The sequence below is a fragment of the Pseudonaja textilis genome, chromosome 1, assembly GCF_049901715.1.
Source record: "Pseudonaja textilis isolate UNSWEBS1 chromosome 1, rPseTex1.2, whole genome shotgun sequence".
In the NCBI taxonomy this organism is placed as follows: domain Eukaryota; kingdom Metazoa; phylum Chordata; class Lepidosauria; order Squamata; family Elapidae; genus Pseudonaja; species Pseudonaja textilis.
In genome coordinates this window covers 90,958,860-90,975,641 of record NC_141990.1, presented here as the reverse complement: position 1 = coordinate 90,975,641, position 16,782 = coordinate 90,958,860, and the positions used below count along the sequence as shown (strand labels likewise).

Sequence of the window (16,782 nt, the reverse complement as noted above, 5' to 3'; positions counted from 1 at the left end):
TCCATCTCTGTGATATAAAAGTCTTACTGCTGTTATGTATAAAAGTAAAGTCCTGTATTTTTTCCCCAATCTATTTGTCCATCAAATCTAGAAGAAAAACCTCTGGTTTCGATTGTACATTTATTTTAAGATTTCCCTGAAATTTTAAAGTACAAATCTGGTCCCAATATTTCTTAGCTTTCTTAGATATCCACCTAAATTCGTTTAATGTAAATATCCCTAGAAATTTTATTTAGTTCTTTCTTATTAAATCGTACCTGAGCCTAATTCACCTCCAGATAAACATATCTAGGATTGCTTCCTTAACGCTTAACTTCTTCTGGTTAAAGATTACTGATTTGAATGTGATGAAGAATGGTCAGGTTTTCATTAGATTGTGATTAATATTTCTAATTCAATGAAGTACAAACAGGATTATTGCAAGGCACAGATCTGGGGAAGGCTATCTCACTCATTCTTAAGAGGTCTTTAAAGGGGGCGTGCATAAGCGCACCACCGTGCCTATCGTCCCGGTCTTACTGTCCCCCTTTATCTGTATTTACTTCCTTTGTTCTTGGCATAACCAGAACTCTTCCAAGAGCTGGTCACCTGGTCAAATTGAGAAATTGGGGGAGAGGTGACCAAGATCCTGATTGTCACTCTGACTGAACTCTAAAGATCCTGTGTGGAAATGGGACTGTACCAGAAAACACATGAAAGTCCACATCCATCACTGCAGCCTTCTACCAATCTAGACCCTATGGCAGAGTGGCTAGATAGAAGTCTCTCCTCAGTGCAAAACACATGAAAGTCCACTTAGAGCTTGTTACTCACAGTCTGAGAGTCCTTCTGGTGTTTTTTTTTTTTTTTTGCAATCTCTAAACGGACAACTTTTTTGTGCGTTTCTGGAGTTGCATAAGCTTATTTATTGAACAAATTTATTTAGCTGATCAATTCACATACAATGACTCTGGGGGCATAACAGCATTAAAATCCACAGTAAAAAAATCCACATTTTTTAAATCCCCATCCCACTTGTAGCCTAAGTTCACCTAGTGATTGATTGATTGGTAGGTTGGTTGATTGATTGATTGATTATGCACTATGAAGTCATTGTTGATTCTTAGGAACCACATAGATTTTCTCTAGTCTACAGGCTAGCTTCTTCATGTATTCATGGTACAGCATACAGTGCTTATCAAATCTTTATTACTGTATTGGGAAAAGACTATGAACAATGTCTTGTATAATAGAAAGAAAAGCTTTTTTATCTCTCTCCTTATATTGATTAGTCTATAGAATCTTAGTAAAAAAAAAGCAGTTCACTTTAGAATAAGTATTTTTTCTATAACATCATTTTCCAAAGTAAAACATATTTTGAAGTAATGTCAAATCTATAAATCTAATTTAAGATTTTATTACTTTTCAGTAGGATAAGAAGATGTTTCTCAGTTTCTCAGTCAGCCTAATTCTTGGTCTGCCTGCAGCATAAATAAACATGCAATTTATAAACTAAGCAGTCTTCCTATGGCTAATAACATTTGTGCAACAATGTTCTAACGTTGATTTGCTATGCTATACAGGTAGTCCCCAACTTGCAACCAAAACAGAGCCCAAAATTTATGTTGTTAAGTGAGTTTTGCCCATTTGACAACTTTTCTTGCCACATTTCTTAAGTGAATCACTACAATTGCTAAATTAGTAGCATGATTGTTAAGTGAATCAGATTTCCCTCACTGACTTTGTTTGTCATAAGGTCACAAAAGGAGATCACATGACCCCAGGACACTGCAATGGTCATAAATGTGAGTCAATTGTCAATCATCCAAATGTAAATCACATAACCAAGGGGAAGCTGCAATGATTGTAAGTGTGAAAAATGGTCAGTAGTCACTTTTTTCAGTGCCATTGTAGCTTCAAACGGTCACTAAGCAAACTGTTATAAGTCAAGGACTACTTGTAGTCTACACATGACTTCTACCAAGTCAAAAGAGACAGTCAATTTTTGGAAAACCCATTTTACTTTTAACTAAAACACATGATCTGTCTTCCCCACTCGCAGCCAGTCTAGCATAGCAAATATTATAAATACAATGTTATCTTTCTAGATCATTAGCATTTCCTCTACTTTATCCTTATATATTAGATTGAGTGGTGTCAGCCTGGAATCTGCTAATGACTTATTGACTGGACAAAAAGATGCATCTGCTGTTGAAATTTGCCAGTGTTCTTCAGGATATTTGGGCTCCTCCTGTGAAGTAAGTATCTTAATACAAAGCAGCTGAAGGATTTCTCTGTCAGTAAATATGGGGGTTGATTGAAAAAGAAATCTCTTTTAAGCAGACCAGAAATATGATTATATTAATATTTATGTGCTAGGATCTGAATATCAGAATAAGCTATGTGTGATAGCAATAGAAACAAGCATAACCTCTCTGATTTTAGGTGAATGCCAAGCAAGCAGCACCATTGATACCAAAGCTTAGGAGACACTGACTGATTTTAGGCACCAAAGCTTAGGGGGCACTGACTTCAGGTGAATGCCAAGCTGGCACCACCCTAGGGCGCCAAAGGTTAGGGAGCACTAATGCCCCCCCTTAATCATTCTAAAAATGCAAATCATTTTGACATGGTCAACAGCTCATTATGTTTAGAAGTACCATATACTCTTAAACTGGCATTGTTTTCCATGAGTCGTCATAATGTACCTTTTCTTTCCTCCACATAACTGTAATGAAGAGGTTTGGAAAGTGTTCCTTTTGGTTTTAATTAACTTTGATTTACCACAGCATTCAAATCTAGTTGGATGTGCTTAATTATAGGTTGCATATCACAAATTGTATTCACTCTTTGGAATATTTTATTTAACATTGTATTTCTAAAATTCAGAATTGCCTAAATATATATACCGGATACAATTGGATATTTTTAGTTCAGTTTAAAAAAAAAACCTGAAATCTTTCTTTAGTCTCTTATAATTGTAAATAACTTCACAAATAAGCCTATTTATGTGTTAGATGTTGACTCAAATATATCTTGAGCTCATATTTTCATTCAGAGTAGCAATCTTATGCCTGAAAACATCAATGGGTGACTTCTGAACTGATGCGTGTGTAATTGTGTGATATTTTATATAATGTTCATAACATGCAGCCATGAAACAGTCCTTTGGGCTTAATCACTTTATTTGTCATTATATTTAAAAACTCCGAATACTCAAAATCAAAATATGTGATATGTTTTAGTATTTCAAAGCAAAGTAACACTTTCGTGCTTGAGATGAAACATAGTGCTTTTCATACAGATGGTTTGATTGCTTCCTCCCCCCCACCCCACCCCACACACACACATACACTTCCCCCCTGAGGTGATAGATTCATCAGTTTAGATGCAGTCTTGTTCAAGGTTATATATGTAAAATCTGAATATTTTCAACCAAATATTATCTATTCTAGCCTATATTTGGAATGAGTGCATGTATGTTTAACTAACATGTCAAGGCATTGCTGGTGGAACTTTTAAATGCAACATTTTGGAAAACTAGGCCTCTAAGGAAGCATTTTAAAGCACAAACATGTTCTGTTTCACAATACTATAAGCAATGTGCCATTTATACAAGCACTCTAGGCATTTACTTGTCAGCTCTCTTCTTTTAAAGCACCATGATGTTATATATGTTATTTAGGTCATAGAGCCTTGATTCTGATAGCTGATATATTCACTTCTTTCTCTTATTATAAATACTAATGTTTAAAAAAGTCACCAAAGGCAACCTATAAAAGGCTGATAATAGATTTTGAAGGGTTTTGTTCAAAAAACTTGTTTGATCAGAAATATCAGTTGAGCAAATGCAGCTAATGAAGGTGATGGTTGGTTATTTATTTATTTACTTTTTCTGCATAGGATTTTCATACAAAATTGAGTTACAGCATTAAAAAAAGCAGGCATCAGAATATAAAAACATGAAATATTGTAACATAAAATAATGTTTGTCTTGTATCATCAGTTTGAAAAACCCAAAACGACTATTGGCTGTCTCCAAAGCAAATTTTAAATTATGATTTAAGGGACAAAATACGAAATACTTTCCCCAAGAACATTGCACCATTAAATCTAGTTCTAACTCATGATTAAACAACTCTGTTAACAAGGATACCATAAAATATATCTACAGTATCTTGAAACTAAATATTTCCCAAGGGATAACAGAAGAAAAACCAGTTTTACAGGGCAATAAACAGATGAGGAAAGGGCACCCACCATTTCTTCTCTGGGATTGGACCTTTGAATATATGTGGGTAGTCCTCAACCTATTACCATAATTGGGACTGGAATTTCTGTCACTAAGCAAGGTGGTTGTGAGATAAGTCATACTGGATTTTATGACCTTTTTTTGCCATGGTTGCTAAGAGATTTGCCACAGTTTTTAATGAATAATCTGATCACTAAATGAATCCAGCTTCACCCATTGATTTTAATTGTTGGGAAAGTTGTAATGGCAATCATGTAACCTGAGAATGTCATAACTGGTTGCCAAGTACCTGTGATGCTGAAATGGTCATAAGTACAAGGACTGGTCATAAGTCACTTTTTTCAGTGCTGTTGTAACTTCAAAGTTGCTAAATGATGGCTATAAGCTGAGGACTACCTATATACAGGTTCTTCCTTGCGGCCCAGTTTCTTGCATATCAAGTCTTTCAAGACACATCCCATTTGAATTGACTATTATAAAACTCTAAGAGAAAGACACTTTGCCAAGGCATTATTGCTATTACTAAGTACATTACCACCTATTAGTCTGTCAAATTTACAGAACTGACTCAAGCAGATATTTGATTGCCAAGAATGGTCCAGGAGCTGCCCTCCTCCCTTAAATCAAATATATAAGAACCCATTTTATTATATTGACTTGGCAAAAATTGTTATAAGCAGTTCAACACACAGCTAATGAAATACCCATTTGTTGCATTTTATGACATAAAAGTAATTGCTTGAACCAGGTACCTTATTCAGCTTAACAGAGATGGTCTTGACCTTCAGTAATATATGCGACATGTAATATATGTTACTCTTGCCATCTGTGTTTGCCTGAGACCTATGGAAATTAGAAGTAAGTAAGTAAGTTGGTTGCTTTTCATTCTAACTTAAAATTCTTCTATTCCCCAGATTTTCTTAAGAATGGCTGTTAAATCAGTTTTCAACACAAGTAGTATGGCTTGTGAGTTGCTTTTGAAATAGGTTTTTCAGTCTGCAAGTCCTTTTTCTTTTATGTACAAGCCCATAAGATTTGGAGTAAAGTTTAATTCACAGAGGGCCCACTGTTAGGAATGTAAGTCACCTAACAGCTATTTGGGTTGGACAATATATAAACCAGGATAGACATTTTAATACTGTATCTTTACGAAAATGCAAAACTGTAGCTGGGTGTGTTTTCCCAAACGGCCATAAGATGGAGCCAGAAACCTGGGTTGTCTTAGTCTTAGTCTCAGAAGTGAGTGAGTCTCTGTTTTCCTTCTGTTGGAGAGTATTGCCGTTCCTCCATTTTTCCTAATTGGCTGCTATTCCTGAATTTGATGTAAGTCTGATACTGAACTGTTTTTGATACTGGGCTTTGTTATTGGATTATCCCTGGACTAAAAACTGACTGATTTTACCTGTGAATGACTTTGGACTGCTTGTTTTGAACTTTGCTTAACGTTTCTGAAAGTAAAAACCTACATTTACTGTACAGTGTATCTGTGTGCTGTGTGTGTACTATTCAAACACTTCTCTCAATAAGTCTCCCTGTATGCGCTCATTCTCCTAATTGGGAATTACCTCAACACCCACCATTAGAGACTTTTCTCATAGGAATTCCTATGTTAGAATAGATATTTATAGAAAGGAAAGCAATATCAAGTTATATTTTATAAAGTACTTTTATTCCTTTTCTTTCTTTGCTGGTATGGCAGTTCCTCAAATATTTATCTGAATAAAAGCAAACCAATCAGATTGTTTATAGACTCCTTTCTGTTGAGAGAAATATTTATACAATTTCAACCGAAACTATTTCAAGCATTTTTGCAAATTTCAGCTATAAAACAGAAAAGCCCATGAATTTTTTTTTTCTTGGATGGCATTATTATTATATTTTCCTCATGGGTAAGTGTTATTTTCTGTTAAACTGTTCACTGCAAAAATTCAGCTGATGAGATGAAGAATTTAAAAGAGAAATTAAAAGATTATAAGAAAAGTTCTGACATCATTCTGCCACACTGTGTGAACAATTTCCTGAATTCTCTCCTTATCTACACATGGAAAGATGCAAAAACAGCAAGATCCCAGCTACAAGCAGTTGTGTATGCATCTTCAAACCTATAAAATAGAGTCAAAATATGATAGCAAGAATTGCTGTCTGGCATCTTATTCTGAAGTGTAAGCAAAAGTCAGGGTTTTTGTTTTTTTTGATAACTTATACTTGAAATATGCCTGAGAAATGCCCATGCAGTAGATAGAATATATGGTATTGAATCACCATTGATGTGGGGAGGGAATCCTTCTTTTAGATGCAGTATCACACATACACTAGAGCAGTGTTTCTTAAGCTCAGCACTTTTAAGATGCACAGACTTCAAATCCCAGAATTCCCCAACCAGGAAGCTGCTTGCTGGTGAATTCTGGAATTGAAGTAGACACATCTTAATGTTGTTAATGTTGAGAAGCAATGCACTGGAGTGCTTTGCAGTCAATCTGACCTCCTCATATGAGGACTAAGAGTGTGGAAGAAAGAAATACAGTATATTTGATTCCATCCTGCCTGTTCAGCACTAGATTTTCTTGTGTTGAGTAGGAAGTTCTAAACTGATTTCTACTTATGTTCCAATGAACATAACTTCAGAACTTTTACCTCTTGGCCATATACAGGTAGTCCTTGACTTGTGACCCACAACCTAGGCCAAAATTTCTGTGGCTAAGCGAGACAATCATTAAATGAGTTTTTCCCCATTTTACAACCTTTCTTGTCACAGCTGTTAAACACATCACTGCAGTGGTTAAGTTAGTGACACGGTTCTTAAGTGAACCTGGCTTCCCCATTGACTTTGCCTGTCAGAAGGTCACAAAAGGGGATCACATGACTCTGGGACACTGCAACTGTCATAAATATGAGTCAGTTTCTAGGCATCTGAATTTTGATCACATGACCATAGGGATGCTGCAACAGTCATAAGTATGAAAAATGGTCATAAATCTCTTTTTTCAGTGCCGTTGTAACTTTGAACAGCCATTAAACAAACTGTTGTAAGTCAATGACTACCTATAGGATGAAGCAATGTAGTTTGGGAGTCATGAAAATTCACTGCCTTCCTAACTTTTAGCTCTCTTGAAAGGACATCAAATGCCTGTATGGGGTGCTGATATTTTGTGTATCAAGTACCCCTACACACAATAAAACAGTTTAACCATGGTTTATTGAATTGTCAACACAATTGACTGGGTTTTCAAAATACCACTAAGTCTTAAACCACATTTTATAAGTGATATGGTTTTGCTCAACCTAATCAACCATAACCAAATCATATTATGCTTGAATGAAATGCAATTACAAAACTGCATTTCTCACAATCCTATCCCAATTTCTTGGACAAATATTAACATTCTAATTACAGTGGTATGGCTGACTACATAGAACATATTTACCAATCTTTACATGTGTATTATAATTCTCCGAGGCACATATCTGTATGGAATTTTTCCATGAAAATTCTCATTCTACTAGGTCTACAAGTGAGGGGAATCAGAGCTATGCTTTCTTTTTGCCTGTTAATTATCTTCTTTTTCTTTAACCTTTAATCCAAAATAATTGCACTGATGTTTTAGCTATGGAATATCTTTTCTCTTGCCTTTTACCTCTTTTTTTCCCTAATAATTTGCCTTTGAACTCTGTTCAGTCTGCATATTGGAATGTCAAGCTATCTTATTTCCACTCTTTACTTCTCTGTTTTTATTTTGCCTTTTCAGCAGAAAGATCAAGCTAAGACTTCTTTTAATCTTACTTCAATCTTTTCAGTTCAGGTCAGTATCCAAACAATCATGCTAGTGAGACAAGCTTCTTTGTTTGATTTTAACAGCGACAGCCTTTATTCCAGATCAAAACAATTCTCAGTTGTATAAAACACCTGAACAAAGTTTGGGCTAATTTCTTGGGAAGAATAACAGGTGGAGTGTCAGTCATTTTTACCTGGCATTTAAGCTGATACATCAGTGGAACCATTGAATGCCTGGCAACAGCATCCGCCAAGCAACACACATGCCAGAAGGATATGTAGACTAATATATTGGTCTAGGTTTTCAGGACACTTGGTTCCAAAGACAGGAGTCTGGTTAGTATGTGGTCTGCAAAGCTGACTACTTTGCCTCTGAAAAAAACAGCCACAGTTGCCAGCAAAATCAAGAAATCTGTCCTCCAGGCCAAGGTCACTAAACCCTAAAGTCCAACACTGCCCAATATGTAGACTGCTTACCTTTGTTTGAGAAATCAATACTGCTCAAAAGTACAAATTTGGGGGTACAGCAAAATGGGTTGCAAACAGTATTTCTGGCCATGGAAACAGATGGAATGGGAAAATCAAAATAAGTACTTAAAAAGAAAGCAAATGAAGAGTGCAAAGCAGAGCAAGGTGATGAGATTGCAAAACATGCTCAGGCATAAAACTTAATAGATTTGGAAGAAAGACAAGGGGAAGAAAACCTTGGCCAGCAGAAATGGAATGCCACCTATCCGATATCATTATCTGTATACTAAGGTGATACATTATCTTATCAAGCCCCAAAGGTTCTTTTTTAAGAGGCAACTGGACTTTCTGGTTTTTCTTTGAAGACATTTAGCTTCTCATCCAAGAAGCTTTTTCAGAGCTGAAAGAAGCTTCTTGGAGGAGAAGCTAAATGTCTTCAAAGAAAAACCAGAAAGTCCAGCTGCCTCTTGAAAAAAGCACCTTTGGGACAACCATGAGCTGGATGACTGAGAATCTCCATAGATATCTTACCAAGCGACTTCTGTTTGCATGTTAGTGGCATTTTACATTTTTTAAACATTCTTCATTGCATTTTATTTATGTTTCATTTTTCTTTCTAGTCATGCTGGCCGGGGCACAGGCGAGTTAACGGCACTATCGTTGGTGGAATCTGTAGGCCGTGCACTTGTTTTGGTCACGCAGAGTCCTGTGATGATATCACCGGAGAGTGCCTGGTAAGTGCTGATTGACAGCTCAGGATAATGTTGCAATTGAATTAACTACCTGGGAGATACTAACTTTTTTCTTTTTTAAAGTAAAGGTTTCCCCTGTTCAGTCATGTCCAACTCTAGGGGGCAGTGCTCATCTCTCTTTCCTAGCTAAGGGAGCCAGCGTTGTCCGAAGATGCTTCCATGGTCATGTGACCTGCATCACTCTATGCCGAGGTGCATGGAACACTTGTCACTTTCACACTGAAGTAGTACCGATTTATTTACTTGCATTTGCATGCTTTCAAACTGTTAGCTTGGCAAGAACTGGAACAAGAAGAGAAGCTCACCCCATCTACTTGGGTCTCGAATTGACAACCTTCTGGTGGCAGTCCAGGATCTTAACTACTAGGATACCACACCCCAGATGCTGACTAATTAAACAAGAAAAAATAGCTGTGATTTGATAGGAAGGATCTTTATAATGGACTGCTTCTGAAGTTAAAAAATCTCTTCGGTAGTATGATAAAATAACTAATGAGCATAAAGGTGAGCAAGAAAACTTTTGATATTTATCTAACACAAATAGCCTTTATCCAAAATAGCAAAGAAAATGCTTAGAAAACCTTCTGGTGTACAGTACAGTGTTCTAATTTCTGTTGTGTGATTTACTTAACATATAGAATAGTCTAGAAAATTATTAGTAACTGCTATAGTAATACATCATGCAAGTATAATTGTAATTCTCAGTAAATACCATAAAAATTCTTGCGAAAGAAAATGATTGGAAAGGAAACATAGCTTAGGCTACATGGAAAGGTGCCTTTTCCTGATTGAATGCATAAATCATACAGCTGCGTACTAATTCAGAATTAAATGCATTTATGAGTCAGAATAATAATACTCCGGGTGCCAGTGTTTCCAGCCTGCTCACTAGCTTATTTTGACTGTGTAAATTACTCTGAATCGTCTGTTTTGATTAACTCAAGGGCATTTTAGTTTTATATTGTCTGACATGGCATGAAGTTTGAAACAACATTTCTCGTTTCATTAGTCTTGCAGAAATTCAATTTGAGCCACTGCCAGTTGAATGGGATATCATATTCCAGATTCCCTCTAGTATTTGAACCAACTCAGCATTGTTCTTCTCAAGGAAAAGTTTCAAGGAAAAAGCTAAATAAAAATGCAGTGGGTTTACAATTCAAGCTGGCATTTGAAATACCATTGTCCTTCCTGTTTTCTGTCTGTATGAAATTTCTATGTATTCTGCAGTTTAAACTATTTTAAACTGCTGGATTTTTCAAAATGTACCTTCATGAATGAATGCCTGAAAAAATTCACATATTAATTTTATATTTAACTAGCTCTATACCCAGACTCCGCTATGAAACTATGTGATCGGGCTTAGTTTTGGGGGAGGAAAATAAGGGAAAAAAATTCTGCCTCTGCCTACCAGCATCCAACCTTTTCATCTGGTTAGCATCCTGTCAATATGTGAGAGAGTTGAAGGCTTTTTGGAAACTGAAATAGTATTTGCTGTGTGAGCAAGGAGGAGACAATAAGGAGACTGGGCATGGCTTAGCTCAACTGTTCTGTACTAAAGCTCTCCTCTGTTTGTGTTTTGCATTTGGGGCAGATTTCTTTTCAGGTGGGACTAGAACTCCTTAGCATCAGAGCATGTTAATATAGAACTCCTTAGCATCAGAGCATGTTAATATAGGAAATACTAATGCTCTGATGGGCATTTTGAAAAATCCTTTCTTAGTGAGCACTTAGAAGCCAAATTTCAAATTTGTAGGCTTTACGGTTCTGGAGATTTTGTGATGACGCGTGAGTGGTATTTCACTTTTATATAGAAAGATATAGACATGTTTACAGGACAAACTATATCTTATGAAAATGGTTTTTAGTTTCTTAAATTTCTCTATGCCGCTCATTAGTGTAATGTAACAAATATTAATTTTTCTAAATTGAGGCTTGGCTTTGGACAGAGGTAAAATTTCAAAGGCTAAAGGACCTGGAATCTGCTGTCCCAAATGGAGTACAATCCAAAACCTTTTTTCCCCAGTTTCTTGTGTGTTAGGGGGAGGATAGAAGTATTTATTTTGCCAGTGTTTAATTTTAGAATTAGTTTTCTGTACTAATGTTACCAACAGATAAATTTAATCTGGGACGACTAGGTGGGAACTGGTAACATACAGCATCTTTACTGCAGTGGTGGGATTAATTTTTTTTTTAACTACCAGTTTTATGGGCGTGGCTTGGTGGGCATGGTGTGGCTTCATGGGCGTGGCTTGGTCGGCATGGCAGGGGAAGGATACTGTAAAATCTCCATTCCCACCCCGCTCCTGGGGGAAGGTTACTGCAAAAGTCCCCATTCCTTCCCCACCCCACTAACCTGCTTTCCAGCTCTGTTCTCCTGTGCAGGGCAACAAAAGAAGACCCAGCCGATCAGCTGGGACTTGGGAGGCAGAGAATAGATGGGTGCAGGGGTGTCAGAGGTGGTATTTGCCAGTTCTCCGAACTACTCAAAATTTCTGCTTGAACTAGTCAAAACCTGCTGAATGCCACCTCTGCTTCACTGCCATATCCAACTGCAGTGTCATATTTATTTGCAGTTTTACAAAGCTTCTCTGTCCTCTTTTCTGTAGTGTTCAGACACAACCTGTATCAGAGAAAAATCACACACTGTCTAAACCTTGAAAAACTGTTTCTGTTGGCTGTAAGTTAAGTAGGATTGGTTGGTGCCCAGACAGGCTATTAAATGCTGCAATTCAATTTGGATCATAAGACTTTTGAAGTGAAAAAAGGAAGACTGAGAAAGGTAAAAAGACACACTACATCAAAGGGATTTTACCCCTAACTAAGTCATATTGCGCCTTTTGGACTTCTCATTACTATTCATCATGTTTCTCAGTAATACAACAGATAATTTAAGCAGCTAATTTACTGATACCTCTTTTGAATCTCCCTTAGCTTTGAAATATAGTTAAAATGAAACTGAAATGTGTTTCTTTGAGAGTTTGATTCATAATAAGATCTCAGATCAAGACGAAGTCTATGTGAAAAAGCCTACCTCTTATACGCATGTTGGAATAACTTGCAAGGTCTTTGATCCCAACAGACTGTTGCATACTGCAGAACTATACATTCATGGTGTCATTGTAATGTACATGATGATTTCTTCCATAGCTAGCACAAGTTATAAACTGTTGGGTTATATTACACTATAGACACATTCTGCCTTGTGTATTCAAAACCATTCGTGGACCTTAGTTCTTGTAAAATCTTTTTGTTTTCATTTTGTTTTAATTCATTACTGACTACACTACTTGTATGCTGCTCTTTCCTGAACCACAGAGCAGCTAACAATGCCAATGTAAGACCACCCCAAATATCTAAAAACTCAGAAAAGATGCAAGAGATAGAAATGCCATGTATCCATCAAACCACCTTCATTTTCGACGCACCCTGTGGTGTAAAATGGCGCAAAAACAGAACATTGTTTTTCTGGAACCTGAGAGGAAGAAGCTGAAGAAATCTCTTCCAGGAAACTGAAAACATCAACTTCTGAGGCCATATGAGGTGGAGATCTCATCAACACAAGATCTTCAGGGAATTGACCCTTTTTGATCTGGTTGGACAGGTAGATGTATACAGGAGAAGGTCTCCCTTTCGATAATCAGAGCAATGTAGGGTCTTAAAGGTATTAACATAGAGCAGTGGTCCCCAATCTTTTGGGTACCAGGACCAGTTCTGTGGAGAGAGGTATTTCCATTGACAGGAAGGACCATGGTTTCATGTGCTGCCTGCATCCCACGGATGGGGCTTCGCTTGTTTGCATGGCCTGGTTTCTGGCATGCTGCAGACTGGTACTAGTCTATGAACTGGGGATTGGGAACCCCTAACATAGAGAGTTGCCATGTTCATATATCCAAGTTTTTGTGAGTCACCAAGAATCCTTGTGATTGTGGCAGGATGCTATTTGATGGACAGGCTATGTATTCTGACCTCAGCTTCCCCAAAAAGCACTAAGCAGACTTTTTGACCTGGCAAAACCCTTTTTATTAAACAAAGGTGAATTTCTTGCATTCACATTCAGCAAAAGGCCTGGCAAACAGTCTTTCAAGGGTGTAATTAGGAGCACAGACCTTATCTAGCTTGGAGAGCTGCCAAGTAAATACTTTCAAGCGCAGTGCTGACAAGGAAGGGCTTGGCGCAGAGTCTCTGAGATGCACAGACTGAGATGCTTCATACTCTGCAATGAACGAATTGTTTCCTGCAAAAGCCCCCTTTTGCTCCTCTTTTAATCCCTATGGGAGGGGCCATTCACTGTCCATCTGTGGCTTTCCTCCCACATCAACCTTACTTCATAATTGTTCTTTTGGCAGCTCTGGGCATGCGCAGGCTGGGAACTGGCTCCAGCTGCTCCCCTGCCTCACTGCTGTCTACCTCCGAAGGCAGTTGATAACTGCCAGACTGTCCTGGCCCCATCTCTGCCTCTGACATAGAGCCCTCATATTCAAGCCTTCCTCAACCTCCAGGACTGCTCACGTTCCTCCCCAACCTCCTCACTGTCCAACTCTGCTGCCAGCTCCGCTAGCTGCTGGTGGGTCACAGCACTATGGTTTAGGGATGGTTCAACTGGTCTTTCCACACATTAGGGAAGGTTGGACTATATGGTTCTTTTAAAAAAAATAAATTTTATTGTTTTTTTAAGACAAACATAGACAAACAAAACCTAAAAACATCAAGCCATCTTCCATATATATACATACAGTGTGTCGGTTGGTTTACAAATTGTTTTGTGCTTACACTTCGTAGTCTTCAATTACAATTACATTGCATATATTCTCATATTGTCAATCAAATATTAAGTACATTAATATTGTTTATCAATCATTTGACTATACTAATATTCATTCATGTTTTACGAGATAATCTATATTTTACTTAATTTGTTTTATGACAATTCATATTATCATCTCAAATCTATCCTACAATAATTTTGTAGATAAAAAATACATCTTTATATATTCATTATTTTCTAAAAATCTACATATTTCATTACTATGTTTTATTGTCTAACCATTGATAGAATAGATCCCGAATTTTATAAAATGGTTTATCATCTTGTTCTCTGATTTCAAATGTCAATTTACTCATTTCAGCACATTCCAATATTTTCTTAATGATTTCCTCCTGCGATGATATTTTCTCATTTTTCCAGTTTTTGGCAAATACAATCCTAGCTTACAATCAGATATTTCACTTCTTTGCTATATATTTTAGATAAAATTCCCAATAAAAATATCTCTGGTTTCAAGTCTATATGCTTTTTTGTCATTTTTTCCAACCAAATGTGGATTTTAATCCAATATTTTTTGGCATCCGGTAATATGGTAATATGAGCCAAGTATTATGAGCCAGGTACCTGATGACATTCCAACATTTTTCAGATTTGTTCTTGAACATTTTTGCTATTCTTGTTGGGGGGAAATGCCACCTGTAAAACATCTTATACAAATTTCCTTTATATGCTGTTGACATTGTCATTTTATAATTTTGAGACCACAATTTTTGCCATTTCTCTAGATCAATCCCATATCCAAAATTCTTCCCCCAAGCAATCATTGTTTCTTTAACTTGTTCTTCTAGTTTAGTTTCAAATAAATATCCATACAATTTTTTAATCACCTTTTCATCAGTACCTGTCAAAATCTTATCTGAGTCAGTCAGTTTATCATAGAAACCTTCTGTTTTAGAATCTTTATCATACATTGAATGTATTTACACATATGAAAACCAATTCATCTTTATACCTTGTTCCATTAATTTTTGCATAGATTTAAATTCACTCTTTTCATTCAATATTTCACCATATCTAACTGTTTGTTCCTTTTTATATATTATAGGATAGGAAAATGCTTCAATAGTCGATAGCTAGACTGGAATTTTCAAATAGCATTGCCTTTTAGTCTTCTCCCAGTTTAACCACAGAGACTCCCGTATATAATGTCTTCTAAAATACCCCTGTGTTTTAGTTCCTTTATACCATAAAAAAGCATGCCACCCCTACAACAGATCATGTCCTTCTAATGTCAACAATCTAGCATTTCTTAATGTTATCCATTCCTTAACCCACATCAAATTTGCAGCTTGGTAACACAACTCCCAATTAGGCAAACCAAATCCTTCTCTTATTCTAGCATCTTGCAAAAGTTTTAACATTATTCTTGCTTTCTTACTGTGCCATATATACTTCAACACAATTTTATTTAAATCGTCAAAATAATCTTTTCCAAGCCTAACTGGAATTGTCTGGAACAAATATAAAATTCTGGGTAATATATTCATCTTGATTGTTGATATTCTCCCTATTAATGACAGTTGTAAATGTTCCCATTTTGCCAAATCTAGCGCTATTTCCTGCTTAAGTTTAATAGAGTTATTCTCTTTTAGTGTACTACATCTTGCTGTCAAATGTATACCCAAGTACTTGATCTTATTCATGACCTGGATTTTCAATACATCCGTCAGTTCTTCCTTTTGTTTTGATAACATATTCTTTGTCAAAATCTTTGTTTTGTCTTTATTTATTTTCAAACCTTCCCATATACCTCTATCTTTTCTATCAATTTTAATGCTGTTTCTAGTGAGTCTTCTAAAATGAAAACCAGATCATCTGCGAATGCTTGCAACTTATATTCTTCCTTTATAATTTTCATCCCTTTTCTTCTCTAATATTTCTATTTAACACTTCCAGGGTTAACACAAACAACAAAGGTGACAGTGGGCACCCTTGTCTTGTTCCTTTTCTTATATCAATAGAGTCTGTCAGTTCTCCCTCTATCATTACCTTTGCCGTTTGGTTATGATATATAGCTTCTATTGCTTGGATAATTTTTTTTACCAAAGCCCATCTGTTCCAGCTGTAATAACATGAATCGCCAATTCACATTATCAAATGCCTTCTGTGCATCTAAAAATATCAAAGCCATTTGTTTTTCAGGATGTGCCTCGTAGTATTCCAAAGTGTCCAAGATTACTCTCATATTGTCTTTAATTTGTCTCTTTGGCAGAAATCCATTTTGATCAGGGTGGATAAAATTAGGTATTTTTAAAGTCTTTCTGCCAATATTGAAGCAAAAATTTTGTAATCTGCGTTTAGTAAGGAAATAGGTCTATAGTTCTTGATTTGTAATGGGTTGGCCTCCTCTTTTGGGACAAGTGTAATATAAGCTTCTGACCATGATTTAGGTATCTTCTTCTTTAACATAACTTCATTCATAACTTCTAGCAATGGAAGGTTCAGCGATTCTTGTAGTGTTTTGTAGAATTCTGCCAGAAGTCCATCTGGGCCTGGTGCCTTGCTATTGTTTTGCTTCTTAAGTGGTTCAGTTAACTCCATCATCGTTATATTACTTTCTAACATTATTTCAATCTCTTTAGGTATCTGGGGTAGGTTAGCATTCTGTAAGTACTGTTTAACACTTTCCTCGTCAATATTCTCTTGTATGTATAGTTTCCCATAGTAGTCTCATATAATTTCCTTTTTCTCTTTACTTCCATAACAGACTTGGTCTTGATCATTCATGTTAATT

The 16,782-nt window shown here is 36.4% G+C and overlaps 1 protein-coding gene across 1 annotated transcript in view; it reads left to right on the top strand.

Moving 5' to 3' along the window:
- Positions 1 to 16,782, top strand: part of LAMA2 (laminin subunit alpha 2) — a 432,393-nt gene that overhangs the window by 215,180 nt on the left and 200,431 nt on the right. The window contains exons 15-16 of the mRNA XM_087941278.1: positions 2,126 to 2,237; positions 9,092 to 9,205. Of these exons, the coding sequence (XP_087797404.1) occupies positions 2,126 to 2,237; positions 9,092 to 9,205 (226 nt within the window). The remainder of the gene's footprint in view (positions 1 to 2,125; positions 2,238 to 9,091; positions 9,206 to 16,782) is intronic.